This window comes from Rhodnius prolixus, unplaced genomic scaffold (genome assembly GCF_049639745.1).
Source record: "Rhodnius prolixus isolate KJV_2025 unplaced genomic scaffold, Rpr scaffold_4, whole genome shotgun sequence".
In the NCBI taxonomy this organism is placed as follows: domain Eukaryota; kingdom Metazoa; phylum Arthropoda; class Insecta; order Hemiptera; family Reduviidae; genus Rhodnius; species Rhodnius prolixus.
Window position 1 is genome coordinate 27,526,537 of NW_027411614.1, and position 27,948 is coordinate 27,554,484.

The window sequence follows — 27,948 nt, forward strand, 5'->3', positions numbered from 1 at the left end:
AGAACGGTGAATACGAAATTAGTATGAACGGCAGTGTCGTCAACGCACCTGTGTTTGAAGTTTAAGAGTTGGTAGATAATGAACCCATTAAGGACCGTAACTTTTTAATACAATTTTTTTTTACGATATTTTATAGGATGCTTTATAATGGTGAAAAGTACATAGGAAAAATGTTTTAAAAAATTTATTTTTGGAAAAAGTATGTTTTTCTCAATGTTGCCAAATGGCAACAAATAGACATAGGAGTACAAAAAACCTTATTTCTTTTATAGGAATAAATATATTATTAAACCATAAAACCTAATTTAATTACTATTTGCTCGAATATCATTAATTACCTATTTGAAAATGAAAATTAAAATGTATGAAATTCCGCAAAACCATCAACACATAGACCGACATGACATTTTTTACATATTGTGCGGATAATTGATTTACTTCCGGTGGCTGCACATCTCCTCTTCTTTTTGCCTTCCGTTTGCGCTACAAAATGCCCCATTTGGTCATACCTAACTACATAAATGTCGAAAAACTAATTCAGCAGCAGCTAGTAACTGACAACCGGGTAAATGGGTAATATCCCCTCCTCCTCCTCCTCATCACCTGATTCTTCGTCTGTCAAAACAGAAGACGCAGGGGGTTCAACAAAAATTTAGTCGGGGAACAACTCATCATCATAACTTCAGCAGAAAAACCTGGCCTAAAATAAAAGAAGTGGATGTAGCACAAGGGCTCTTTGTTGCCATATGGCAACAGCATTTTTAACTTGTTGTAAATCTAATGTAAACATTGCAAAATTAATTTTTGACTTTCCTAGTGGTACACATACATCCAGTAAAACGAAAAACTTCGAGAAATTTCACTTAAAATCAAACAGTAAACAAATAATAACCAACTAACTCTAGGAGCTGCTGAAGGTATTGGAGATCAGCCATTATTTCATCATTTCTCTCACTTAGTTACTCCTCATAGACAAAAACCAAGTCACTAATTACAAAGAAAAAGGTTTCTTCTAAATACCAATAACTCCTAATTATCGATAAACCTACTACAAGATGTGTGGTAACGTTCGATAATATAAAGAATTTTGCGTTGCCATTTGGCAACAAAGGTCCTTAATGGGTTCTTGAATTACATAATCAGAATGTATTTCAATAAAGCTACATATTGTATATTCTATTGTAGGGCGGCTAGAAACAAAGTGGTAAAACTAACAGATTACATAAAATGAATGTATCCTGCCAAAACTTAAAATGAAAAATAAGTGCTATTAGTATTTTAATGAATTCATTGTAAACTTTTTTAGAAACTACCCAAAGCTCAGAAAGTTCTTGTGTGAAATTAAGAGTAGGTAGTTTCCAAAATGTTTGATCTGCTGGAAATTCAATTACAACACTTGCAGACCATTGCAACTACTTGGAAAGTAGAACTTACTAGCCTCTTAAAAGTTTGTGCTTTTTAGTAGCTTAAAACTTGCCTTTCTGAACAGATTTCCTCTATTCATGTGTAAGGCCATTCCTCATTGTTTCGCTAACTACAAGATTTTGCAAATGGACTGCTTATAAATAATTATTGAAATCACCTTGCGATCCAACAATACCCAAAGTATTCAAAATTTTTAAAAGTATAAAAAAGAAATCTCTATCAGAAGTTGTGCGAACATTTTGTTATGTATACATGTATATAATTTACAACAATTGAAGCAAAACAAGAGATATTTTGCACTTATATAAAACTAAGGAAAAAGTAAACAAATATTTATTCAATTGAGTAATATTGTTTCAAAACTCTTGATCAGGGTGGCCAACCTTTTGCATACTGTGCTCCAATTTTTTTAAAGACGAGTGCAGACGCGCCATATAACTCTTAAGTTCATTTAAGGTTTGGTTAATAGAGATAAGGTTATAATCTGCTTCGCTTAACGAGTTAAAGCAATAAATTTGTCGTTAAATTAATTTATTTACGTCAGTTTAATGAAATACCAATCTGTAATAGTCAAAAATGATTTCCTGCATGAGAAAGTGACGGTGCTTTATCTGCCAGAGAATATCGTCATTTGGTACTGAGAGCAAGATCAGCTGGGAACTTGGATTTATTTGTTAACTCTGCTTGTACCACTCTAGTACTTCTGACATGGTTGAAAGAAGATCTTCTGGGCGATACTCTTCCGTGATACAATCATGGTCTTGAAGTAAGTGTGGCTTCTGGTAGCAAGCGATTCAGGTGGGCTATACGTCCAACTACCAATTAGGTGTCGTCGACATCCGCCAAGGCCGTGGGGCTATAAGGATGATTGTAGGCCTATTAACTGGCCACTGCAGGCTCAGAAAACACATGCATCGCATGGGCCTGACAGATGATATATAAATATTATATATAACCTACAGCTATCGCCTTTGTAGGTGCTGTCAGGAAGAGGAGAAAACGACACTGCACGTGTTGTGTCAGTGAGAGGGGCTCGTGTGGCTAAGGATGTTACTTCTCGGGGAGGAAAAATCAAGGCCTGTGAGCTTCACCCAAGAGTCTCTCTCCAGCATTAAGAGTCTGATTAAAAGGACAGGTCTGGAGGGTGAGCTTTAAAGTGAGGGGAGCCACAATAGATCCAAAGGGGTCGCAGTGGCGTAGGCCTTAAGGGCCGCCCTAGTCTAATCTAATCTAGGTGTCGTGGACGGAGGCGACTAGCAAACATACTTTACTGTAAATTTCTTTTATTAACCTTTAAATAAAATCCAAGGCCTAAGACCGGGAATCGAACCCAGTACCACAATACCATATTAGCTTTGCAGGTCTCGCCTCTAACCGCTCGGCTACCGTGGCGCCTTGGTAGCAAGTGATTGGTCACTTAATGGCGCAAGATAAGGCATTAATGGTTTTCCAAATTTCTGAAATAAGTATAAATGTGAGCCGTAAAGGGAACTTTCATATATCCTGTGAATGTGTCAAAACTCAGACATCTTTGGTAATGATTATCCTCCTCTGAAACATAGCCAGAGAGAGAAAAAAATGTACTTCATGAATCTCTCCCTCTGCCCACACTAATTCTCTTCCATCAGGAGAAGAGTTTCACGTGCTCTGCCGTGAAGAGAACCCAAGGAGAAACTAGCAGAAGGCAGACCATGTTGGTCCGGCTGTCTTTGGACCGTTGTAATTACAATACAATTTGTACATTACCACTTAAATTCAATTCAGTCCCAGTTAAAAAAATGGTTTCATCCTTCTCATTGTAACCAGATGAAGCTCTCTCGTCCCAGAGCTGGGATCATCTAATTTCCTCTCATCTTGCTGCACCAAGACCTCGTCTTCTAGTGTGTAGTATTTCAATTCTTAGCTTAAGATGAGACTCTAGCGTTTTCTTACCATCCCAGCACTCTTCAAGAACACAATTATAGGGTTAATGAATCATGAATGAGCAGTTTGTTGAAAATCTTATTTTATCCATCCCCAACTAGGAAAATGAAATTTTCATAACTAAAGCAGAAACGTAAAAATGCTGCTGAAACGTGAATGAAATATTTTTATTTTCGTAATTGTTATTTTACATTCTATTCAATTTTACAAATCCTGTCTATTCAAATTAATAAATTCAACGCATTTGAACTTTGTATTCAATATTAAATAAATTGGAGCACTCAATAATAATAAAAAATACAATACCTGATAGTTTTTTTTTTTAGCGATAGAAAAAACATACTAATCTGAATAAAACAGGACAGTATTATCGATAATCTTTCTACAAAAACATCTCTGGAATTACCAAGGGCGCTATTGACAGCAGTTCCCACTCTATCTGAAAGATTAGCTGCCTCATTTTAACAAGTTAATTTAATTCTTTGTCCTAGTCCTTTTTTTTCTTTATAACAGATGATTTAGCATAATTTAAATTTTTTATCGATTTATTATTATGAATTGATTTTTCTTTTGAATAATTGCATTTATAGTGTACCTGTATCGATTTTATGGAAATTATTAAAACTACCAATTGGTAAATTGAATAAAAAATATGTTTTATTCATAAAATGTAACGTTGAATAAACTGTATGTAATGTTGATAACATTAACAACACATTTCTGAGCAGTACAAATTTATTTGTTAAACAAAGTTAATGATATCATTAGTACGGATCGAGTGCATTTAACTGCTGCTTAATTATAGTCAATTAGCATTGCTAGGTGCTTAGCAATATTAGTCAAAGTTGTCAATAAAGCTTAATGTATCTGTATATGATATAGCAATGTTTCAGACTGCACAAGCAATCACATTACTGGACTGTACTGTCCAATTAATGAGCGCTCCTTAATTCTATAAACATCCAGCAGTGTTGCTCACAGTCACTAATTTATTAGGATTATTTGTTTACACTTTGAAGAGCAGAAAAGTGTTCATTAATATTTTTTATTTTTATTTATAAACCACAAGTAATATGAAAGGAGTTTAATGAGATCCTGAATCATATTTATATTTCATATAAGGTGTATTTCTTCTATCCTTATCTTTGCTTGCATATGACGTTACATCGAACTGCTGAGGTTTTTAGCAAATTCTGTATGATATTTTAAAATTCCTCGTTTTAGAAAAAATCTCAAATTTTGGAGCATTTCTGGTAAAGCAGGAAGTCTCACAATCGTTTTGACAGCTCGTCCAATATTTTTTTTCAATGTTAGTATAGATTGAATAGGTTTCTGACCCCTAGACTAGGGGTCAGAAACCTATTTAAAGTAGAGACCCATATTTCCTTAAATAATTTTAATAAATCTTACAAAGAGCCTCAAGGATTTGTTCACAAATTATTATTTTATGATATTCAATGACATTTAATTGTTTTATACATTTATTTTTACATATTGCAAAGTAAATAAACAAATAAATAATAACTTAACGAATGAAAAAGCGGCAGGCTTACAATATAAATCAAGTACTTTATTTTGATATTGTATAATTCCATTCAATTTCGAACCTATTACATTTAAAATTATTTTTGAAAAAATACCTTTAATAAATGGAATTTGCATTCGTTTCAATATATTTTGGGCAGGCTGAAGAGCCACACTATTTGGATAAAAGAGCCGCATGCGGCTCGCGAGCCGCGGGTTGCCGACCCCTGATCTAGACTATATGCTGGCCACTCTAAACATTTTCCAGATAATTAAATACAATTCTAGCTGAGCTTAAACAAAATTTTGTTCCCATATCAAGAGAGTATTGCCGTCAAATAACAAGGGGTGGCCACTATTTAGTTCCTTGAACAAAGTAAACTTGGTTAACTTTGGTAAATAACATGGTTATGTTATGTTAAATAACATGGTTGGGTAAATAGTCATGGTTACAAAGTATATTTGGCTAGAATACTAAATTCAAAGAGATAGGTTCTGTCTTTGTAGAGAAAATCATAGAACTAATTCGTAAACCTTGAGAGAGGTGATAGCGATGTAATCCATCTCCCAAATCCATCATTCAAACTGCCGGCGACTTAAAACCCCCAGCAGAACGTTTGCACTCTAAACGATAAAAAGTAATGTCAATATCGTTTCACTAGTATTACTAGCCTGATTAATAATGACTCTGATTTATAAAATTCGCCAAATGTAACCTGTAGTTAACAATGTAGGTTATCTGTGGTAGTTGACATTTAAAAAACAAAACTGTTCTTTAGAGATAAAAGATATCAGGAAAGAAATGGGAACCAAAATTTTCTGAGTTTAGAAGTACTCACCAATTATGCTCTGTTTTAGTTTCATCTATACAAATTAAAATTTTTTTGTTTGTTTATCAAAAGAATTTTGTTTCGAGGCGTTTGGAGTTGTAATACGATATGTTTTGGAATGTGTTCAAATTTCTTCGAAAGATTGGAAAACGTATGTGAAAAAGCAGTTTAAAGTAAGTTACACGTCCGTTTTTGTCCTCTTTTTCTTTCATTTTGTTAAATTATCTGTACACTATGATGGCAGCAGGACCACACAAAAGATTATAATAAATAAAATATTCAATCTTTTGTTGCGAACAAAATTTATTTATTTATACGATTCAGTTTTTTAAATTTGGCATTTTTATTTAAGTTAATAAATGGAAATTAGTGGCTGTAATTGAAAAGAAGAAATGACGAGGAATGTCGGAATGATTGAAAGATAGAGGAATGACGAGAAGGAGAGAATGATGTTTTAGTTTAGGAGAAAGTGGAAGAGAAAACAATGAAGAAAAAAACCAATGTGGCAGAAGAAGGAGAAATGGTCCAATCAAGTGTGGGAAACATATCGATTTGGCTTAAGAAAGGAAGACCTATCGGAAGAAATGACTTCGAGGTAGAAACGGCCGAAAGAGGCTTTTATTAAAACGGCAACCCTCTGAAATAAGGAAGAAGCCACAAAATTAAGTGATTGATGGGTTAAATCAAAGTTTTATTTGATTAATTCTGCAAACTTGCCTTAAAAAAAGCGTTTGCAAGAATCAGCCGTTAGTAGGGACTAAAAAATAAAGAAAAATAATAATCTTTTAAATTCTTAATGGTGGAAAGAAATAGCTGTTCGAGAAACTCCCTTTATTTTCGTTTCGTTTGTGATGTCACGGGAGTAGTATTTAGAGCAAATAGATTTTTAATATGGGATGGATATCGGCTAGACCTTTCAAAGGAATGTTAAGTACAATAAACTTCTTTGGCTGCAGTACTTTGGTTTCTGCTTCTAATAATAATAATAATAATAATAATAAGGGAAGGGATTAGCTATGAGGTTAGCATACTGGACTCCCACGCGGAGGTCCCGGGTTCGAATCCAGCTGCTGACCCTTAGATTTTATCTTCCTAGGAGCATCTTACAGCTCACTGTCCGGTGATGTACAGTGAGGACCTCTACAATAATAATAATAATAATAATAATAATAATAATAATAATAATAATCCAGCAGCTGACCCTTAGATTTTCTCTTCCTAGGAGCTTCTTACAGCTCACTGTCCGGTGATGGACAGTGTTGTCTGTAACGAGAGAACACTGTCCGGAGGCCGGCAGTGCACTGGAAAAAGCTCCGGGCGCTAATGACCTCAGCTGTTGATGCGCCAAAAAAAAAATAATAATAATAATAATAATAATAATGAAGATACGTATGACGTCCGCTAGGATGCACCATCCCAACGCATCCACTGTCAGGCTTTATCTACCGCGAAAGGAAGGAGGGAGGGGATTACTCAGTGTTGAACAGCTTTGCAAAAGAGCAGAGAACTCTCTTAAAGAGTATTTCCAACGACAAGAAGTCCCCCTCTTTGCAAAGATGAAGGCTCTAGATAAAGGCTTCACAGCCTTGAATTTGCGTGAGCCAGGAAATAACGTTGTGCGGTTAGAAAGGGATATGAAGAATGAATGGGGCCAAAAGCGGCTACATGGCAGGTATTATGCCCTTCTTACTGCAGAACTGATAGCTTAGCCTCGTGCCAATGGCTCACAAAAGGCCATCTATTCCCTGAGACGGAAGGGTTCGTAATGGCGATGCAGGACCAGGTGATAGCTACGAAGGCGTACCGAAGATGGGTTCTAGGGGAAAGTCTAGTGCACGATAAATGCAGAATGTGCAACTCCACTTCGGAAAGCATACAGCACATAGTTTCAGGATGTTCAGTACTTGCGCCGAAGGAGTACCTTTTCAGGCACAATAATGTGGCTAAAATTATCCATAAAGCACTTTGCTCAAAGTTTGGGCTGCTGAAGACAGAAGTACCATATTATAAATATAACCCGCCGACGCTATTGCAGAATGCGCCCACAAAAGTATATTGGGTCACTCAGATAGTAACGGATAGGAGTGTTACTAACAACAAGCCGGACATACTAGTTATGGATAGGAAGGGTAGAGTGGCACATATCGTCGATATCGCCATACCCAATGATGATAACATGCAGAAAAGCAGGGGCGAAAAGATCCGGCAGTACCAGGACCTTAGTTTCCAACTAAGAGAAATGTACAACCTGGACAAAACGACGATTGCGCCTATAATACTTTCCACGAGTGGCCTCGTGCTCAGAACAACGGTGACTGCTGTCAATGAGTTGGGCCTATCCACTGATCTGGTTGTAGAGGCGCAGAAGGCAGTCCTCCTAGATACGGTCCGTATCGTCCGAAAGTTCCTGAGTGCTGCCCATTAAGCAGATCAATATAGCCAATCGCCGCGTGCAGCCCGTTATTATTTGGATCTAGTATTTAACTCCGAGAGATAGATAGTAATTTAGACAAGGGGTTGTGGCAAAGTCCACCCCTCTAAGTGATTTCCTATCGTCTCTTTTCCCACAATAATGATAATAATAATAGTAATAATAGTAATAAGGGAAGGGATTAGCTATGAGGTTAGCATACTGGACTCCCACACGGAGGTCCCGGGTTCGAATCGAGCAGCTGACCCTTAGATTTTCTCTTCCTAGGAGCTTCTTACAGCTCACTGTCCGGTGATAGACAGTGTTGTCTGTAACGAGAGAACACTGTCCGGAGGCCGGCAGTGCACTGAAAAAAGCTCCGGACGCCAATTATCTTAGATGTTGACGCGCCTTAAATCGTTAAAAAATAATAATAATAATAATAATAGTAATAATAATAAGATTATTTGAACTGCGTGAATTCTTTCATTATGTTGTGCTTCGTTTTTTACCAACTTATATACACTTAAGAAAAATTTTAAGGACTTAGATAGGTGTCCGAAAATCCCTACCATGGTTTCATTAAGGTATTTTTTATTGTGTAATGTTATTAAGTAGTTTTGGAAGGGTTTATCCTCGGAAAAGTCTTCCGCCTTCCGATCTATGAATAAACTTCCGAAATGTTTTCTCAATTCCTTTCACTCTTTGGCCCACAAAATTTGTGAGGAAACCGAGATAGCTTCTAGGGCCAATGCCTTAGTTGTTGACGAGCATTAAAGTTAAATAAAATGCCTGATAAATAATAATTGTATTTCTTTTTTTAAAATATGGCCATATCTGATAAAGGTCATTAGAAAGGAGAAAAGCGGAAACGTGTAACACCGATAGCAATTATTTCCTAAACAAAAACACTAACACAGTGCAACTAAATGGTAATGAATTTGATTAACTTAGTTGTTTGTGTACAGAAAGTTTGTGTACATAGTCAGTTCTTGTAATTATTATTGGATGGGACATATATAAGACAGTTTGACAGTTCACCATTTTAGGCTGTTCACCAACATTCTAATCCATCTTGTAATTAATTTTGACAGAGAAAGTGTGGGCCGATAGTTTTAGAGCTTCACTAACTTTCCTAATTGAGCTAAATATTTTATCTGGGATCAAAATGTTATAGTTCATGTTTTGAAAAAGACAATTATACTGTGAAAGCTGTCACGAATTTAAAAAATTGTCTTCAAATCAAACTTTGAAAGGTTTTTTTTTCTACAATAATTTTATGGCACCATTATTGCATTAAAATTCCATGAAGGAAGTTCAACTTTCAGCCACTACTTCTATTTTAACATTAATCTCTCCATAAAAAAGTAAGGAAATTATAAGTCTGTTAGATGAATAAATATTAATTTATATTAACAAATAAAAATTCTGAATTACTGAATTAAAATAATATTTAGGTAATACATCTTTAGGCGTAACTCTTCGTTGCCCAGAGTAATGTTATATTCTTGGCTGAATTCACATTATATACGAGGTGTGGCTATTAAATAACGAGATTATTGCTGTAAAACATTTTATTTTAAATTTATACATATTTAGTTATTATCTCCTTCAATATACACCCCTCCCCTATCCCTACAACGCTCCATGCGGATTTACCATTGTTCGAAACAGTGCTGGAAGTCTTTTTCTGTGAGCTCCTGTATGACGCGTGCCGCTTTTTCTTTCACAGTTTCAACGGACTGAAATCGCGTCCCTTTTAATGCAGATTTGACTTTGGGGAACAGATAAAAGTCACATGGGGCCAGGTAAGGCCTAAAACTGGGATGTTGTACTTGGCTAGAAACGTGACAGACAATGCAGTGTGAGCCAGCGCGTTGTCGGATGAAGAACCCATAACTTGTTCTTTCACAAATCGGGTCGTTTTTTCCTTACTCTTTCACGGAGTTAAGCAAGCACCTCATGGTAGTAATGTTGATTAATTATAATCGATATTTTCAACCGTATTGGACGTGGAAGGGAGACCCGGGAGGTCATCATCTCCGATGACTTCTCGGCCATCTTGGAAACGCTTGAACCACTCAAAAACTTGCGCAAGTGATAAACATTCATCGCTATAAACTTCTTTTAATAAAAGATAAGTTTCAGTAGCGGTTTCACCAAGTTTCATGTGAAATTTCACGATAATTCATTGCTCTACTACATGTGCAGTATCATGTTTTCGGCAAAACGAAACTAACACCTCTTACACAAACGACGGTTCCGGTCAGACAGATTTCTCTACAAACACGTGAGACGCTGCAATCGAAAGAGAAGGCTTTACGCTGCACAGCTGTCGGTCGTTAGGATTTGGCACATGCATAGTTCTTCTGCAGCAGCATCAGTCTCGTTATTTACTGGCCACACCTCGTATTTAAATTCAAATGAGAAATACATAAAGCTGCTTGGATAGAGATGGTGATGAATAAATCTCCGATAACACTCATCCAGAAATTAAGTCAAGCAGAAAATGAATAGATAACCTTACGAAAATCAAAGACATTTTATGAAAATAAATATATTTTCTTGGTGGAAGGAAATCTAAACGATAAAGTTTCTGCTATTCCTGTTAAAGAAGTTTTGTTCCCACTACATCCAGAGCATTTTCTAAAAACCTGTTCTTCAGATTCAGGAGCAACTCACAACGGTTGTTTCTGTTTTATCAAAAATTTTACCAGCTCGCAATAATTTCTTACCTAATAATGAGAAAGAAATATAACAAACTCCAAACCAATCAAATACTAAAACTTCTTACAACTTATCTAAAATTTTATTTCCCTAACTTAACCCTACGTTACTATTTTTACCTATTTCCTACTTCTATAATGAATACACATCAAAATCTGACCTAACTTTCATTTTACATTTTTGTTTTTGAATTATTGATTTCTTATTATAGTATTAAACTCTCATGTTGCAGTTTAGCTTTAAAGCTTTAAGATAGATATATTTTAAGTGCAGGTAGCTTAATGTAGCTAACTGGTAATCAAATTAGACCAATATAAAGCAAGCTACATTATAAAAATTGTAATGTAATAATAATTTATTTACTGATAGTTTTATTTCTTGTTAATTTAATTGCAAGTTTTAATTTGACATAATTGACTTAAATAAATGGAAAACCGAAGTACTATTACCATGATATAATTATTATTCCACCCTGTAATTAGCGATATTGTTAATTCCCTAGAGATAAGGTGTACCCTTTGGAAAAGGGAGTAGTAATTCTATTACAAACAGGCAACCGATAATAATGTTAAGGGCTACAATTAAGTTCTTACCTTACACTTCCACTTCGCCTATCAAACATGCACTCCTTCTCCTTACGTTAACATAACAATAAGGCAGTGAAAATTAAAATAAAAAACAATTTATTTAAACACAGAAGAGATATTGTATTGTTTATGTACATTACAGCACAGACTTTGATTTCAAGATATTTTCAATATTTGATTCAACCATTACATCTTTTTTTTTGTATTTTAAATTCATATTCGTTATTATTTTTTTATGTGATATTGATCATGGTTCTTGGATCGCACTTCATGGTTGAAGCAATTCACGAAATGGATCCTTAAATCCTTTCAACTCTCTCCTCCTCACCAAATATTTTACCCCAATGTAGTTACAAGTGCAATTTCCCAACTCTATCTAAAGAAGTCTGCCAGTTTTCACTTCATCACCCTTATTTGCTACTTCACCAAACAAAGCAACACTTAATATATCTCTTTAACACCCCCCACACAGTTTCCTTCCTAGCGGAAATTCGCTCCTTTACCTCTGACGCAAACCTTAAAAGCCTTCATACCACCTCTTATCCTTTTCAGTCACTCTTCTTCTTCCTGCAATAGAGAAGATACTATATCAATTGTATCTGCTCTTTTCTGGGAGAATTCCTTCTCGTAATGACTTCACGATTCACGAATACCACCTGTTGTTCCAACTCATACACCCTTGAGGAAAAGCATTATTGCTAATTGTGTGTTATAGCATCCTGGCTTGCTGAGAGTGTAAGAAATCCTTCCATTCACTGAGCTACTATTTTCATTGAATAATTATAAACATGGATCAATAATCCTTACATGTTTTTTGTACAACACTGCTTTTATGGGATCCACTCAGGCAGTTCCTACTCCGTTATAATTCCTTGTAGGGATTCAAAGAAATGTTCTCGTGCCTACTCTATACATATTTTACACCGTAGATTTACCTTACCATATGAATCCTCGAATCTTACGCCGAGGATTCTGTCCTGTATAATTGCATCTAACCCAGACACTGTTATGGGCATGCCTAGCTTACAAGATGAAAGTCTACCCTGTTAAAAGTGAGTTAGGAGTACAACCCTTTCACGTAGCCTCCATTTTGAGACCATAACCGCTGCTGCTGTGAGAGCTTGCTATTTTGGTCTGCATCTAGACAAGTGACTCAACTGATAAAGAGACAGAATCTAAAAGACTTTACAAACTTCTTTCCTATTAACTACTTGAGTGACGTTCTAAAACTTCATCAGAAAACAAAAGACTTAATATCTAACAGCCATTATGAGCTTAAGGATGAGAGACTTGTAGTTCAAACAAGCCAATTCCCAACGTATCCATACATTTTAGTAGAAAGTTCTTCGAAAAGAAGTCAAGACTACCTACTACGATTTCAGTTTAACTCTCTACATCCGTCCAGTAGATTCACCGTACCCCAAGATTTTCGAATCTTCGAAATGCCTCAAATAAAATAAAATAAATAGGGAATACCTCCATTTGGGAGAAACCTTCCACCTTTTTATCACTATTTTGCCACTATTTCACTACCTCCATTCGCTAGAGATGCTATATGTACTGAAGTATACGAATAATACGCCCTAAGTTATATGGTATCCTTAGAGCAAAACACTGCCTTTCCTGTACACGCTGCTTCCGTAGAGAAGGTAATGTTTCCTTGATTTCCAAGAAATAAGGCCTCTGAGGACGAATATACACCTACTAAATAAGCGTCTTTTCCGCCAAACAGTTCCATGCCGATGGTTGCCTTTCTGGTACCACAATAAACGAATGCTGAATGCTGGCTGACTAGTAGATTCTGCTGTAGCAGTTATTTGGTCAATTGACTCCCAACCATATCAAGGCCACTATCAGCTCTCAGCAAAAAAAAAATGTCTCTTTTTATCTTCTACTTCCGTTGGTTTTAGTTAACGTCTAATGGAGAGGTAACCGATTTTTAGTCAATCATTCCTAACCTCTTCGTTGGATCATCGTTTATGAAACCCTTATGATCCATACTTACATTGTTCCTTTGTCTTATAAACTCCATTTCTAAGGCAGTAAAAAGCTTCGTCAAGGCGCCCTGATTGCGAATTCTTCCTGATAGTTTTCCAATGAATATTTTTTAATCTTAGTTTTGCGTTTGCAACAGTCTACGCAGATTCGGCATAAGCCGGAGAGATTTAGCATAATACTCGTACTTTAATGACATAATTATTATTCACAAGATTAAACACAGGTGCATTCTACAATTAAGTCTAAGAACTAGAGAAACAACTATATTAGAACAAGAGAACATCCTTTGTTAGTTTATTATATTATTTCAGTTATGCCAGCCCATCTAGATAACAACTATAGTTCTCGTCTACAGCTTCTAAATATATAATTAAGTGAAAATTAATTAAGTGGCTTTAAGCAACTGATACAGCACAATGGAGAATGAGAAGAATTTATTCATCATATTTATAGGCCAGCATCCTTGGCATTTGCATTCAATAGAATCGGAATACCCACTCTTTCATTACAAAAGTATGCCCACTGTTGCTTAAATTAAAGCGCTGATCTTCATAGTATGCTAATAACAAGACAAATTCCTTGGGAGAAATTATCCTACTTTTACTTATTAGAAAACTCATTCGTTGAGAGAAAAATATTGCAGTAGTGACGTGAAATGAGTTTTCTTTAAAAACATTACAGCTTCTTGAATAACGCCTAATTTTATTTCATTTTTAACAAAACAACACAACTTTATATGGACTTGCGTATACGCAAACGTTTTGTGTATTCATCGTACAATTAGTTTGTTTATCCATTTAATGCTTTTTGAATAAATGCGATCATTTACTACGATTTTTACGCCTCTGTGCATGAACAACTCGATGGCCTACCTGGTATCAGTATCATTCAATTAATGCAAAAGAAAAATTTCACATTTATTTATTTAAAAACCGAGGCTTAAAAAAAATACTGGATTACTCTCTAGCCCAGTACCAGATAGATATTGTATGACCATATTTCTAATCATTACAGAATTCTGCCAGCTATTACAGAACCTATTCCAATCCTTTAAATAATTGAACTTTAAATTGTTAATAATACGTTTTACAGGTCTATAAACTAGAATACCTTCCATTATGAACTTATTGTAAACTATCTCTCCATTATCCAGATTAATACATCAATGTTTATCAGACAGTATTGTCTTAGTCTCACAGCAGTGTAATCTATTTAACTGAGTCTTTGATATGATCTTAACCAGCATGACCTAGTAAAATTTATCATTCAACCAAAATGGAAATTCAACATTAGTTATTTTAATAGGAGCTTCAGTTTGTACTGCAAAACTTTCACCAGTGGAGTGTGCAAATATTATCTTTCACACAATTCCAGGAGAGTACAGAATATATAGTGTTATCTCTGGCTATCCCAGTCTTTCTTTACAGCTATCAATATCTCAATAGCTTCACCCTAAGTTAATTATCTAACTTCTAACATAAAAATGATAAAGTCTGATTAAATTTGTAACGATGTATTTGAATTAACCATCTTATCATCAACAGCGATGATAAAACCTAACAATGCATGGAACAGAACTTATCTTCTCAAAAGATCTCCGTTTACAGAGTTAATTTAAGTATTAAAATCTTATTAGAAAACTCTTTCAAATTAAATACATAGAATATCAATAATTTTATGCAGTTTTTGTATCCCTGACCAGTTTGTACTTTCATCCTTAGTCACATCCATAATATCAGCGATATTATCCAGCAATGCGGACCTAACCAAATTTTTAAACATAGAATAATTGGGACTTTTTTTCTTCAGTTTCTATTAAATATTTCCAACTAAGCTAGAGATAAGTACAGCTACTGCAAATAAATTAGACTAGAATGTATATATAATTAGCAAGAATTAAATTGTAAGTTTTGGAAAAGAAACAATGTAATAAGTATATTTATAATAATAAAATTAAAAAATGCTGATTTTGTCCGTCATTATATGAATATTTTTTTTATTAATCAGTAAGAATAGTTGAGTCGAATTCTCTAAACCACACTGATTAAAATTAATCAACTTATTATAATGGATAAATAGTCCGAAACTGGTCTGGGATACAAAACAAAAAAATGCATCTAAACGCATAAAATTATTATTGATATAGAATTATATATTATTATTATATATTATATATATTATTGATATTGATTATAGAATATTGATATTCTATGTTTGTAATTTGAAAGAGTTTGCTGATAATATTTTAGTATATAAGTTAACAACTCTGTGGACCAAGATCTTCTGGGAAGATAAGTTCTGTTCTTCTATCTTTAACAAAAACTTACAGTTTAAAATGTTAAGTATAAGGGTTGATTAAACGCCAAAAGGTACACAAATCAGCTAGTACCCAACATTTCATTCATGCTTAGCTGATATAATTTAAGTAATTTTGCTGCATTAACTTTTTCTTCACATTTTTTTTAGAAATTATTAGATGTCACAGACCCTTATGCTGGCCATTTTCATCTACAAAATATTTGTTCAAGTAGCACTGTAGATTGACTGTAATATCTAGTTATTTATAATAATCAAACTATTAATTACAGGTGAAAAAGAAAAACGTTATAAAAAATAAAAAAAAATTATGAGGCTAAAAAATTCAAAACCTTTTTTTAAAAAATGCTTATATCAACATACATCAATGATTTTGTTTATTTTATTTTATTTATTTTTTTAAATCGTCGGTTTAAGTTCATTCTTCGATTAAAGTAATTGTTATTTTATGTAGTAGTCAAACGTTTATAATAATAGGTAATAATTACCTGGCTTTATCGCAAATAATATAGTTTTCTTCAATTACACTCTCAATGTAGCTGTTCTTCTCACAATGTTGAATATATGTAATATAAAATAAATAAGATATGCATATTTTTAGGGCAGCTAATTATTCCAGTATTTTACTATAAGTAAAATTAGGGAGACTAAATTAAATTACAATTTATTGAGAAATGAATAATTGTTGAATAATCTACTTGTTATTAACTGTGTGTTATTTGTCCTCACGAATATTTCGGTAAGACGAATTCAAGACTGAAATATTCTGTTAAATCCGTGATTCAAATTTAAACAGTAGCCGACTCTAACTTTGTTTTTCTCTACTTTAACATGAATGTATATGTGACTACTAAAAATAAAGGGCATATTAAAGATAAATCCAAAGAATAATTTGAAATGGAGTTAAAATAAAGTACCTATTTAAAAACGAAGATATAATATACATTTTATCATAATTATAACAAAATAATATTATGAATGATCTAGCCAGCATAAGGGTCTGTGACATCTAATAATTTCTAAAAAAAATGTGAAGAAAAAGTTAATGCAGCAAAATTACTTAAATTATATCAGCTAAGCATGAATGAAATGTTGGGTACTAGCTGATTTGTGTACCTTTTGGCGTTTAATCAACCCTTATACTTAACATTTTAAACTGTAAGTTTTTGTTAAAGAGATTTTTGTACCTTTTGGATAGATTTTCATTTTTGTCTATTTTACAAAGTTACTTATCTGTTTCACAGATTTTTTTTAAAATTTAGAATAAGCAATTCTATCATTATAACCTGATAAGGTGTTAAGTCGGAACTGTAACTACCATTGGAGAGATCTTTTTAAAGAATGATTATAGATGCCATCCTCAATAACAATTTTTTTGAGAAAGCGTTTTGAATAAAATAGGAAGGTATTTGTACGTAAAAAGCAAAATTAAACTGCGATTTCAGTACTTCCTCTTAAGAGGAGTAAGAAAAATAAACTGCGATTACAGTACTTCTCCCTAAAAGGCAAAGATTTACAATTCATTAATGTAAATAGGTTCACCCATTGATAATTTTAACGATTGCAGTACTTCCTCTTAGTAGGTGCAAGAGCTTGATGGCCCTTCACAGCCAAGTAGAGGAGCTTTAACAACTTATTCGAGCTGAATTTTATCAAAATCGGACTAAGCTTTATAGAAATATTGGTAATAATAGTTTTAGAAAGGGCCTTACTTGGGTGGGGCAAACTCCCCTCCTTATGAGGCACAGCGTTCAGACTTTTAAAGTGCAAATCTGTACAAAATTTCGATTCGAATGACACTTCATTCATGACAATCGGTTCACGTGTCGATAATTTGAAACGATTGCTATACTTTCCCTTAACAAGTGTAAGAGCTGATCGCCGCTTTAATGTTACGTAGAGGAGCCCTAACTCTATCATCCTACCAAATTATTTCAAAATCGGGCTAAGATTTACAGAGTAATTAGTAATAATAATTTTGGAGGGGGCCTTACATAAAGGGGGCTAACTCCTCTCCTATTCGATGCACAGCGTCGAGACCCCCAAAAGGCACATCTACATAAAATTGTGAATCGAATGACACCTCATTCATGAAAATCGGTTCACGCGTTTAGGCGCTACGCAGTTTACAAAAAAGGTAACAACAACAACAACAACAACAACAACAACAACAACAACAACAACAACAAGAACAACAACAATTTCTGAAATTGCAGTTTTTGCTCATTTTCGGCAACTTTTTTCTCAAAACCTATTAGATCTGGGTTGTTGCAAAAAAATTACAGCTATAAAGGAGGGTTTGCCCTATATTTTAAAGAAAATTTGGGAATTTTATCTTTTATAGAAAAAGAGAAAAAAATTGTCAAAGTTGGGTGTTTTTCAACGTTACGCTTTTTCGTGCAGTTTTTGACGATCAACCCTTATACAACTGTCCTACCGGACAGTTTTAATTTGCAAATACACCCTATCCTAAAGCACACCCATAGTTTTAGTTTATGAAGTTTGATGCTGTAATTTTTAATTTAAAAAACTTTTTCATATTCTTTTCTTGAAGTTAGGACCCAATCACTTCTTAATGAGAATATCTTTACACAATAATTTAGGCAACAATTACTCTTTAAGCTTTAAAATAAACAATTATTACAAATTACCTACATTAATAATTAAGTAATTACTTTAAGTTTATGTACAAGAGCGGCACACCATGATAGATAAAGGAATAGCAGGTGTGTTACAGCGGTAATCCTGGGCGATTTCCCTAAAGCTGGGAAAATCCGGCCACAGTCTTTCACACAGAGCTGGTTAAAATACATTTACGATGTTGAAGTTATAATATAAGATTAATTAATTCCTGATTCCTCATTTTCTCTATCATCCAGACGGCTTTGATGACTCTTTAGTACGAAGAGTAAGACAATCTGGGTCTAATAAGTATGTTGGACATATTACCTTGGTTCCCTGGCATTTCGGAAAAAGGTGTACTTAAGAAATAATAGCTCGCAAAGTACAGTAAACAATGAGTGAATCGTCTTAAACGATGTATAAAATCTACTTGACAATTACGTGTTTGTGTTGCACATTATTGGCAAACTTTTAAGTAAAATTCAACTATAAATTGAAGGTAAGTTTAGCGGGAATGCCTCTATAATATTTAGTGGTTTCTGGCAATTTTTTCTTCGAAAAATTCAGAAAAATTTCATTTCTTGGACTTTGTTCAGAGAATGCTATGTGTGCGTTTGCATTTGAATTTTCCACTTACATTTATAGTCATCAAGTGATGTCATAATGAACTTCAATTTTCTAAAATCTTATATTTCCGACTAGGGAACGTCAAACTGTTATAATAGATGTGGAAACAGAAAACAAAAAATTCTACATTATTTAAATTATCCAAATTTCGCCAATAGTGGAGCTAAAAAACCCATTATCATTATTACTTTTACTAATATACATTATAAAAACAGATAAACTTAATTAAGAACTGACAGCCATGCCTGCAATTAGACAAGCAACTCCGCCGACAAAGAAAGTTTTATCTGACAGCAGTCGATGTTGAACTCGCGCATGGTGCGGACGTGTTCAAAGTCAGTAACTCAACTATTTTTATTTCTTTTCACTTCATTATTATTATAATTTTTATATTTCTTTTTATTAAGTGTGTTTTATTCTTTTTTTATTAAATATTGTTTGAATTAAGTTAATATTTTTATTTTTGTGGAAGCTTTTTTTTTTTATTTTTAAATTGTCTAACGAGGTAAGCTTTTTTCTTTTTGTCTTTATTTTTGCCTTCTATTTTCCTTAATGTTTACTGATTTTTATTATTTTGGTTATTCATAGCTTCATTACGGAGTAAATGGGTAAAAATAAGTCTCGTCAAGTATAATTATTTTGAAAATTGTCGACGGTCAAGCGGGGATATCTTTTAATAGTGAACCGGAAGTAAAATTTATCTACGGTTTTGGATATTATACTCATTAAAGTTACCCAGATCTTACTGGTAACATATTTGGAAGAACAGGTTTATGGTGTGAATTCTAAATGTCAGAAGTTGACATTCATACATTAGTTTGTACATTAATACGTCAAAAAAGGCCTAATTTGCAAATACTCGTAAGTACTAACTATTACTTGTGGGCAATTCCCCGGGCTGCAGTTGCAGAAGTCAGGTCGAGATGTTAGGAAAATGATGAAAGGTCCATCAGTGGTTGTTTAGAAGACAATAATAAGGGTCGTTTGAAAAGTCCGTGCAAAGTCAGAGAGATAGCACCACTGGCGCGTATCGAGGTTATGTTTAGTTAGTAGCATCTCTTGGAAGAACACACACCAAGTTTCAGCCAGATCGGTCTATTTCTTTGTGTTTGGCATTCGTTTGAATCGAGGAAGTCGAGTGATTTTCAAAAAATGGACGAAAAAGAATTTCGTGTGTTGATTAAACACTACTTTATGAAAGGCAAAACGCCTCAGGAGACTAAAGAGAAGCTTGATAAACATTATGGTGACTCTGCACCTTCGATTAGAACAGTTTATAAGAGGTTTCAAAATTTTCGGAGTTGCCATATGGGCACAAGTGACGCTGAACGTTCTGGACGCCCTGTTGAGGTTACTACTCCAGAAATCATTGATAAAATCCATGATATGGTGATGGATGACAGAAGAGTGAAGGTGCGTGAGATTGCTAGTGCTGTGGGCATCTCGAATGAACGGGTACATAATATTTTGCATCAACATTTGGACATGACAAAGCTATCCGCAAGATGGGTGCCGCGACTGCTCACGCTTGACCAAAAACGAAATCGTGTGAAGTGTTGCAAGGACGGTTTGCAGCTGTTCCAGAAGAATCCGCAGGACTTTAAGCGTCGTTTCGTCACTGTGGATGAAACATGGATACATCACTACACTCCTGAGACCAAAGAACAATCTAAACATTGGGTTACCAAGGGGGAATCTGCGCCAAAAAAGGCGAAGACCGTTCCTTCGGCCGGAAAGATTATGGCGACTGTCTTTTGGGATTCGCAAGGAATAATCCTCATCGACTATCTGGAAAAGGGTAAAACTATTACAGGTGCATATTATTCATCGTTATTGGACCGTTTGAAAACCGAGCTGCAAGAAAAACGCCCACAAAAAAGTCCTTTTCCATCACGACAACGCACCAGCTCACACCTTAGCAGTTGTGGTCGCAAAATTAATGGAAATAGGGTTCCAACTCGTTTCACATCCCCCCTATTCTCCAGACTTGGCTCCCTCGGACTACTATTTGTTCCCCAATTTGAAGAAATGGCTGGCGGGAAAAAGATTTTATTCAAACGAGGAGGTGATTGCAGAAACGAATGGCTATTTTTCAGACTTGGACAAATCCTATTATTCGGAAGGGATCAACAAACTAGAGCAGCGTTTGACGAAGTGTATAAGCCTAAAAGGAGACTATGTTGAAAAATAAAAAAGGTTTACCCCAAAAAATTAAGTAGTTTTTATTTTTGCACGGACTTTTCAAACGACCCTCGTATATCCGGCATTAAAGAGACGATCACGGCAGTTAAAATTTTCAGTCAATTTATTGCCTCACAGAAGTCAAGACGTGGTTTCAGTATTTTTACGTTCATCGCCATTGTGGTAGCTTTTATACTGCAATTAAACCTTAGCAAAAAGATGGTGTGAATATAGTCTTTCCAGACCAATAAAATGATTGTAGAGGGTAAGAACTGGGAGCTTACAGCCTGGAAATCAAACTGTTCCTCATCAGCCGTTATGACCCTCCTTTGAAAAAAGAAAATTCTATTAAAGTGATCATGACCGATAATATTATTTTTTATTGTCGACGTTAAAAATCTTCAACTGCAATTCAAGAGAAGTGGTTCCAGAAAATATTCCTATCCTCGACTATTTGACCGTTTTTTCAATTTTTTCTTTTTCTATTTTATCCAGATTAATGAAAAATTGACTATCTCATTTCTGATTTCACTAGATAAACAAACCAAAGAATTCGATCTTGTTTAAACATCTCTTCCAGATTAGGAAACAGAATAAATCGCAATTAAAAACAAAAATCCTACAAAAAACCATGTAAAACTATTTAGAATGAAATAATACTTTTTTAATTTGGTAGTCTTAATTTCTTCTCTTAATTTGGTTATTTTTAAAATCTGCGACGGTAAGGCGGGAATATCTTTTAATAGTAAACCAGAATGTGAAAAATATCTACAAGTTAGGATAGCATTGTTCATTTAAGTTATTCAGATCTTATTGGTAACATAATATGAAAAATATTTGGAAGAACAGGTTTATGGTTTGAATTCTAGTCAAAAAAGTTGACATTCATTCGTTATTTGTACATTAAAATGATAAAAAGGCGTAATCTGCAAATACTTACCCTTACAAAGAGGCCATTCTCGTGGAGTTGTTGCAGAAGTGCTGAACAGAAGAGCAGAATTTTCCCGGACCAAAACCAGGCGTGATCCCTTCAGATCTTTCTGTCCTAACAAGCATCTCACTGTAGCAATAGAGACCATTGTCTGATAGTGATAGTGTTGAAACTGACAGTGTACCGTGATTGTTGGAAAGGGAAAGGGATTATCTAAGTGGTTAGAGTACTTGGTACCTACGCGGAAATCCCGTGAAAGTAACAAGATAGTAGCCCATGGATTTTCTCTAGTCGTTGTAAGTCGTCACGAGCATGTAAGGGTGGAAAAGCTGTTTATTTCTTGTTAAAGAAATTTTCTGGTTACCAAAGTTCACTTTAACTTCAACCTTACTTTTGGCCACAGAACTACTACCCCTGTGTCTGCACAATGTAAAACTAGATCACAATTACCATTTGAATGTATTAAGTTTATCAAAAATAATTTAGCTTGGTTAAATGTTTAAAAAAAAAACTTACAAGTTAAATAATCAAGTTCTTCCAGAAAGGGGGACAACGGAAATACATTTTTATTAGTATGAGAAATAAATTAAGTACAACTCATAAAAATATGTTTATGACTTAAGCAATCGATCATTAAGAGCTTAATTTTGATTTAGTGGAGAAATTTGAGAAGGGAGATATCTCTTACTATATTCCAAAATAAGATCCTAAGAACTGCAGTAAAAGTGCTGTGTTTCTTCCATAATAGCTTTCTTCGGAATCCAGAGATGCCAACAATTCCAGGAGTACATTTACCCAAAATTTAAAAATGACACCCAAAAAACTAACCCGAGTATAACAGGCTTAGAAACTAAGGTAACCGTCTATTTGAAAGACATTTAACATTTAAATTTTTTAGTTGTACTTCAAATTTTCATGTTTTCTTTATTATGAAATAGTTGTTTAAAGCGAAGCTATTGGTTTGTAGAAGATTATTTTCTCTATAAAATTATTTTGTTATTCTTAAAAATGCCACAAGAAAATTTTGTGATGCTGATCTGATAATAACATAAAAAATATTATTTTTTAGTTGTGATAATAAAATTAAAACTTGCTTTAAATAATAAGTATTCGTAATTTAAATACTAAACATTATAATGTTATGTAAATAAAATTAGGTTGTTTAATTTACTGTTGTTCTAATGAGATTTATATTCCAATTTCCACTTAATTTATCTTTATTATATTTTTTTCTAATTTTTATTAATATGGTAATTTAAAAACATAAAATTATAATCGAATCTATTTATCTATTTATAGAATCAATCTGTTATATATATTCATCTAGTTTTTATAAATTCTATAAAAGTTGCAAAAGAAATTTCTTTCCAGTAAGGCATTTTCTAACATGCTCACTTGACCAATGCTTATAACTATGGCAGAGATAAGTTCCATATTTAGGGGAGTTTGTTTGGAGAAGTTTTATTGACATGAAATTGAAGTCAACTATCCAGATACGAGTAAAATAACCGTAATATCCTTGATTTTTATCTGCGATTTCATCTGCGTGCCTTGCCTGTTTTTTTTCTCTGATCTGTTTCGGATTTTCATCTATCTTCAGAGATTGAATTATCAGGTTTATGTAGAGGCATTTGACTTTTTACATATTAAGCTTCTGATTAAGGTATTGAGGGAATATCTGACAGAAGCTGGCAACGGAAGAAATTTTTATTTTTATTTAACCTTTATTTAGATTTTTACAACTGCACAGAAATCAATGCAATAAGTTAAACAGATGGTCGATAATAGAGTGTGCTGATAGGCTAGGCCAACAACACACACTGGCGTGACTAACATGAACTACGGCCATCCAGCGATAGCAGTCGTAATATGCCATTATAGCAGGAGAATCACTACTGTCACACTATGCAGCCGATGCTACATTCGCAGATAGTCGCGAGGCCACTGACGCCTCAACCGTCGTGGAGGATTAGTTGGGAGGGTGGAGGTTGAGAGGGCTTGGACTAAAGGATTCATGTGAGAGGATAGTTGGGAATGGAATTTTATGTAACGGGATTTGGCTCAAAGACGAAGGGAATTTTAAGGTCATTGTGGATAGTATGGTTAGAGACGTAGAAAGGAGCATTGACTAGGGTACGAAGGATTTTGGATTGAAAGGAATGGATACGATGAAGGTTCGAGTGTTTGGCTGTCCCGTACAGTTCTATTCCATATGTCCATATAGAGGCTAGTAATGAGTAGTACAGCTGTCTTTTGTTACGTAGCGTCAGTTTTGAACGTTTGTCTAGTGATTTTTTTAATAGTTTATATCTGTTATTTAACTCAGTTCGTTTTAGTCGAGAATGAGGATTCCAGGTTAGTCGTTTGTCGAGGTGAAGTCCAAGGTAACGTACTTTTGTAACGGTAGGAAGAGCAATATGGTTGAAATATATGGAAGGGAGGGTTTTCCGGTTTAGTGTGAAAACTATATGTTTGGATTTTTGTTGATTTACCTTAATTCTCCACTTTCGTAGCCAGGGTTCTAGGATATTAGGATAGGATTGAAGATGGCAACAGGATCATTGTCAGACGATAAAATGGCCGTATCGTCAGCGAAGGTAAAGGTAGCAGTGTATGGATGTAGTGGAAGGTCAGCAGTGTAAATTGTATAGAGGAGTGGTGCAAGAATACTCCCTTGTGGGACACCGGCAAGAATAGATAGGAGAAAAAGAAGTGCCTTGTATAACCATGAAATATCGATCAGCAAGGTATGATTTTAAGATGAGGTAGTAAGTTGAAGGAAGGATGCCCTTAAGTTTCCACAGAAGACCCGATCAAATGCCTGAGAAACGGAAGAAATTATTGATATTATCCACCAATACATTTGACTTTGTTTTGTTTAAATTTAATAACAAATAATAATGTGTTATTATTGTGCCAAAGGTATGCGGTCAACTTTGACTCTCAGCTGACAAATAAGCTATTATGGCGTGGGCAGCTCGATGATCTGCTTTCAGCAATAAAATCGTCCTACATCGCAGATTCTCTTAGTCGAGCAAAGAGTTCTGATCAGTTTTTATTGTATAGAGCTCTTATGGAAGTTGAGGAGGAGCCCAGAAGATTTTGCGAGCCACACTCCGATGTCAATATGAATTTGTCCGAGTTGAGCCTATTGCTGAAAATTAGGAGCGAACTTTTGAAACTAAATTCGGTTCCTTGTATAGAGAGGGATTATCAGGAGGAATTATGTAATTTGTGTTTTTTCAGTAAAGAAAATCTTCATCACTTTTTAGTAGAATGTCCCGCTCTAAGTGATTTGAGAAAACGTTTCCTTGGTAGTGCCACTCTTCAAGGGAGTGACATAATGCAGATGTTATCCTCCAAGTCGTGTAAACCTTTGCTTGAATATACTCGTAGAGCTATGGATTTGAGGAAAAACTTGACCTCCTAATATTTCTCATGTTGATAACTAAGATTTCATTTATGTACTAATATTTACACTTACTTATTTATATATTAAGCACTTCACATAATTCATATAACTTCTTATAATTTTTGATTTTTGTATTTAATCACTTATTTAAATTATTTATCTCCCAGTAAAGGTCTCTTATTTATCTGAAATTACTTATACCATTCTTTACTTAAAATCCACTATTTAATTTTATTGAGCAGAGTAAACATTTTTTTATTGTAAAACCATTTCAGTCTTTCTTTTACTTTAATATTAATTAAGTTAATTTTGTTTTATTTGTTAAGATAATTTTGTAATATTTCAATGTCTAGCAAACTCTGGCAGACGGTGTTAACCATGCCGATTAATACTGTTTAATTTTTTTTATTTTTGTAATTTTTGTACTTTGTATTTTGTAAATAACAAAAAAACAAATAATAATGTAGTTTGTAGAGTTTCTTATAAAAGTATATATTACTTTTATACGTTAAGAAATCATCTGCCATGATGTATGTTAGTGGAAATAAAAATGATTTATAAAAATAATAAATTGGAGCGAAACTGATCATTTCTTTGCAAAATTTGTCTTTTTATAATAGTCTTAAATGAAATTCATGTGAGTGAACACATCCGAATTTTTCTTGATAAAGAGAATTATTTAATTTAATCCAATTACTTGAAGAAGTTTCCTATTTCTTACTTCGTACAAACTTCTCTCAAACTTAAATGTCACATAAATATAAAAAATAATAATAAATGTCGCATTTCTATTTTAGCAGAAAAAATTTATGTCTCCATTTTTCTTTTATGATTTAATGAAGTTTTTTTTATTTTTTTGTTTCAGGTAGGGCAAACTTTTCCGAACAACCCAAGTAAGTTTAAATTTAAAAAAAAATATGTTTAAAAGACACTTGTCCAATATACTTAGATGATTCACATTAGTTGATTACACTTAGCTGTGTACACGTAGGTGATAATATTGATTGTAGAAATAAGGCCACGCACATTTATGGTAGTTGAAAGTAATAGATTATTGCAATATATTTTCTTAAACTCATTAATTTATATAACAGTTTTGGCTGTTATGTAGAATATTGGTCAGTGTGAACACAGTTTTCGAAAAATCCAAAAAAGACATTACAAAATATTGGGCATGTTCATTACGTTTATAAAACTTCATTTTATTTTATTTATTTTTTTGTTTTAAATTATAATTTACATTTACTTTACTTTGCTACAATGTGCTACAGCATTCTGACTTGCAACTTTGTGGTAAAGGGCGGCAATATTTTTAATAATTAATCAGAAATTTAGAACTCAGAAATTCACTTTGTCAATGTCCAAAAATAGCAGAATCTGGCTATCTGGTTCTTCTTTTATTATACCCCTTCTCTTAAATCCTTCCAGTTTCCTATAATTTAGAAAGTATTGTTCAAATATATTGGAAGACAGTGGCAGCGAAATCTATGTTGACACAACGAGTGAGGATTCCTTTCTGCTTAAAATATATCATTACTTTTTTTTTTAATTTATTTTGTAATTTACAATCTGTATACATAGTGTACAATCAGTAAATATGGAGAGAGTGATGAACTGTTGCGGGAGGAGAGCAGGAGGAGAGAAACTACCCTGCGGTAGCACACTCTAGAGGAGAGAGGAGAATGTGAGGAGGAGAATGTGAGGAGGAGAGTGTGAGGAGGAGTATTGGAGAAGGAGAATACGAGGAGGAGAGAGGAGAATGTGAGGAGGAGAATACGATGAGGAGAGAGGAGAGACAGGAAAATGTGAGGAGGAGAGTAATAATTTAGATCTTCAGCCTACAAGGAAGTCGTGGGGCCACTGGCGATTCAGTCGGCGAGGAGTATTAGGGATGTCAGAGGAGGCGAGAGACAGTACAAGAGGATTAGAGCTAGTCGAGGGAGTAGTGTGGAATTTTTGGTATTTAGTCTTAGCGAATTGGTCTATGAAGGGAACGTTGAGGTCGTTGTGAAGAGTGAGGTTAGTCACTTAGAAAGGAGCGTCAGCTATCTGTCGGAGGAGTTTTGACTGAAATGTTTGTACTGTCCGTATGTTTGGCTGAACCCCACAGCTCTAGTCCGTAGGTCCACATAAGTTTGAGGATAGTACTGTATATTGAGCATTTGAATTTGGAGCGTCGTCCAAGAAGTCTGTAGAGCAGTTTCGCACGGTTTGTCATTGCTTGTCTTTTAAGTCTAGTGTGTGGGTTCCACGTGAGTCGTTTTTCTATGTAGAGCCCAAGGTAGCGCACCAGATCTGTACAAGGAATATATCCTTACATTTTTGAAAATACTTGTCCGGCAATAAATTAAATCAGCACCACATGGAATGAAGTATAATTTTTGGTTTGCAACTACCACCAAGATCTGCACCAGCGACGGCTCCAGGCGGGCTCT

General features: G+C 34.3%; 1 protein-coding gene and 1 long non-coding RNA gene across 10 annotated transcripts in view; one reads left to right on the plus strand and one right to left on the minus strand.

Annotated features, from left to right (window-relative positions):
- LOC141455574 (uncharacterized) overlaps positions 1-3,841 on the minus strand; it is a 65,515-nt gene extending 61,674 nt beyond the window's left edge. For 3 of the 4 annotated variants that reach the window (XR_012459350.1, XR_012459349.1, XR_012459347.1), the window contains exons 1-2: positions 3,655-3,841; positions 3,172-3,369 (exon numbers count right to left, since the gene is read on the minus strand). This is a non-coding gene — a long non-coding RNA (uncharacterized lncRNA). Of the gene's footprint in view, positions 1-1,793; positions 1,987-3,171; positions 3,370-3,654 lie in introns of those variants that run through there. The other variant, XR_012459348.1, reaches the window with a different exon arrangement.
- LOC141455570 (dual specificity calcium/calmodulin-dependent 3',5'-cyclic nucleotide phosphodiesterase 1-like) overlaps positions 1-27,948 on the plus strand; it is a 385,265-nt gene that overhangs the window by 207,937 nt on the left and 149,380 nt on the right. Inside the window, exon 3 of one of the 6 annotated variants that reach the window (XM_074130712.1) lies at positions 26,379-26,406. The exons of the other annotated variants lie outside the window; for them this stretch is intronic. Within the exon in view, the coding sequence (XP_073986813.1) occupies position 26,406 (1 nt within the window). The 5' untranslated portion in view covers positions 26,379-26,405. The remainder of the gene's footprint in view (positions 1-26,378; positions 26,407-27,948) is intronic. 6 annotated transcript variants of the gene reach the window in all.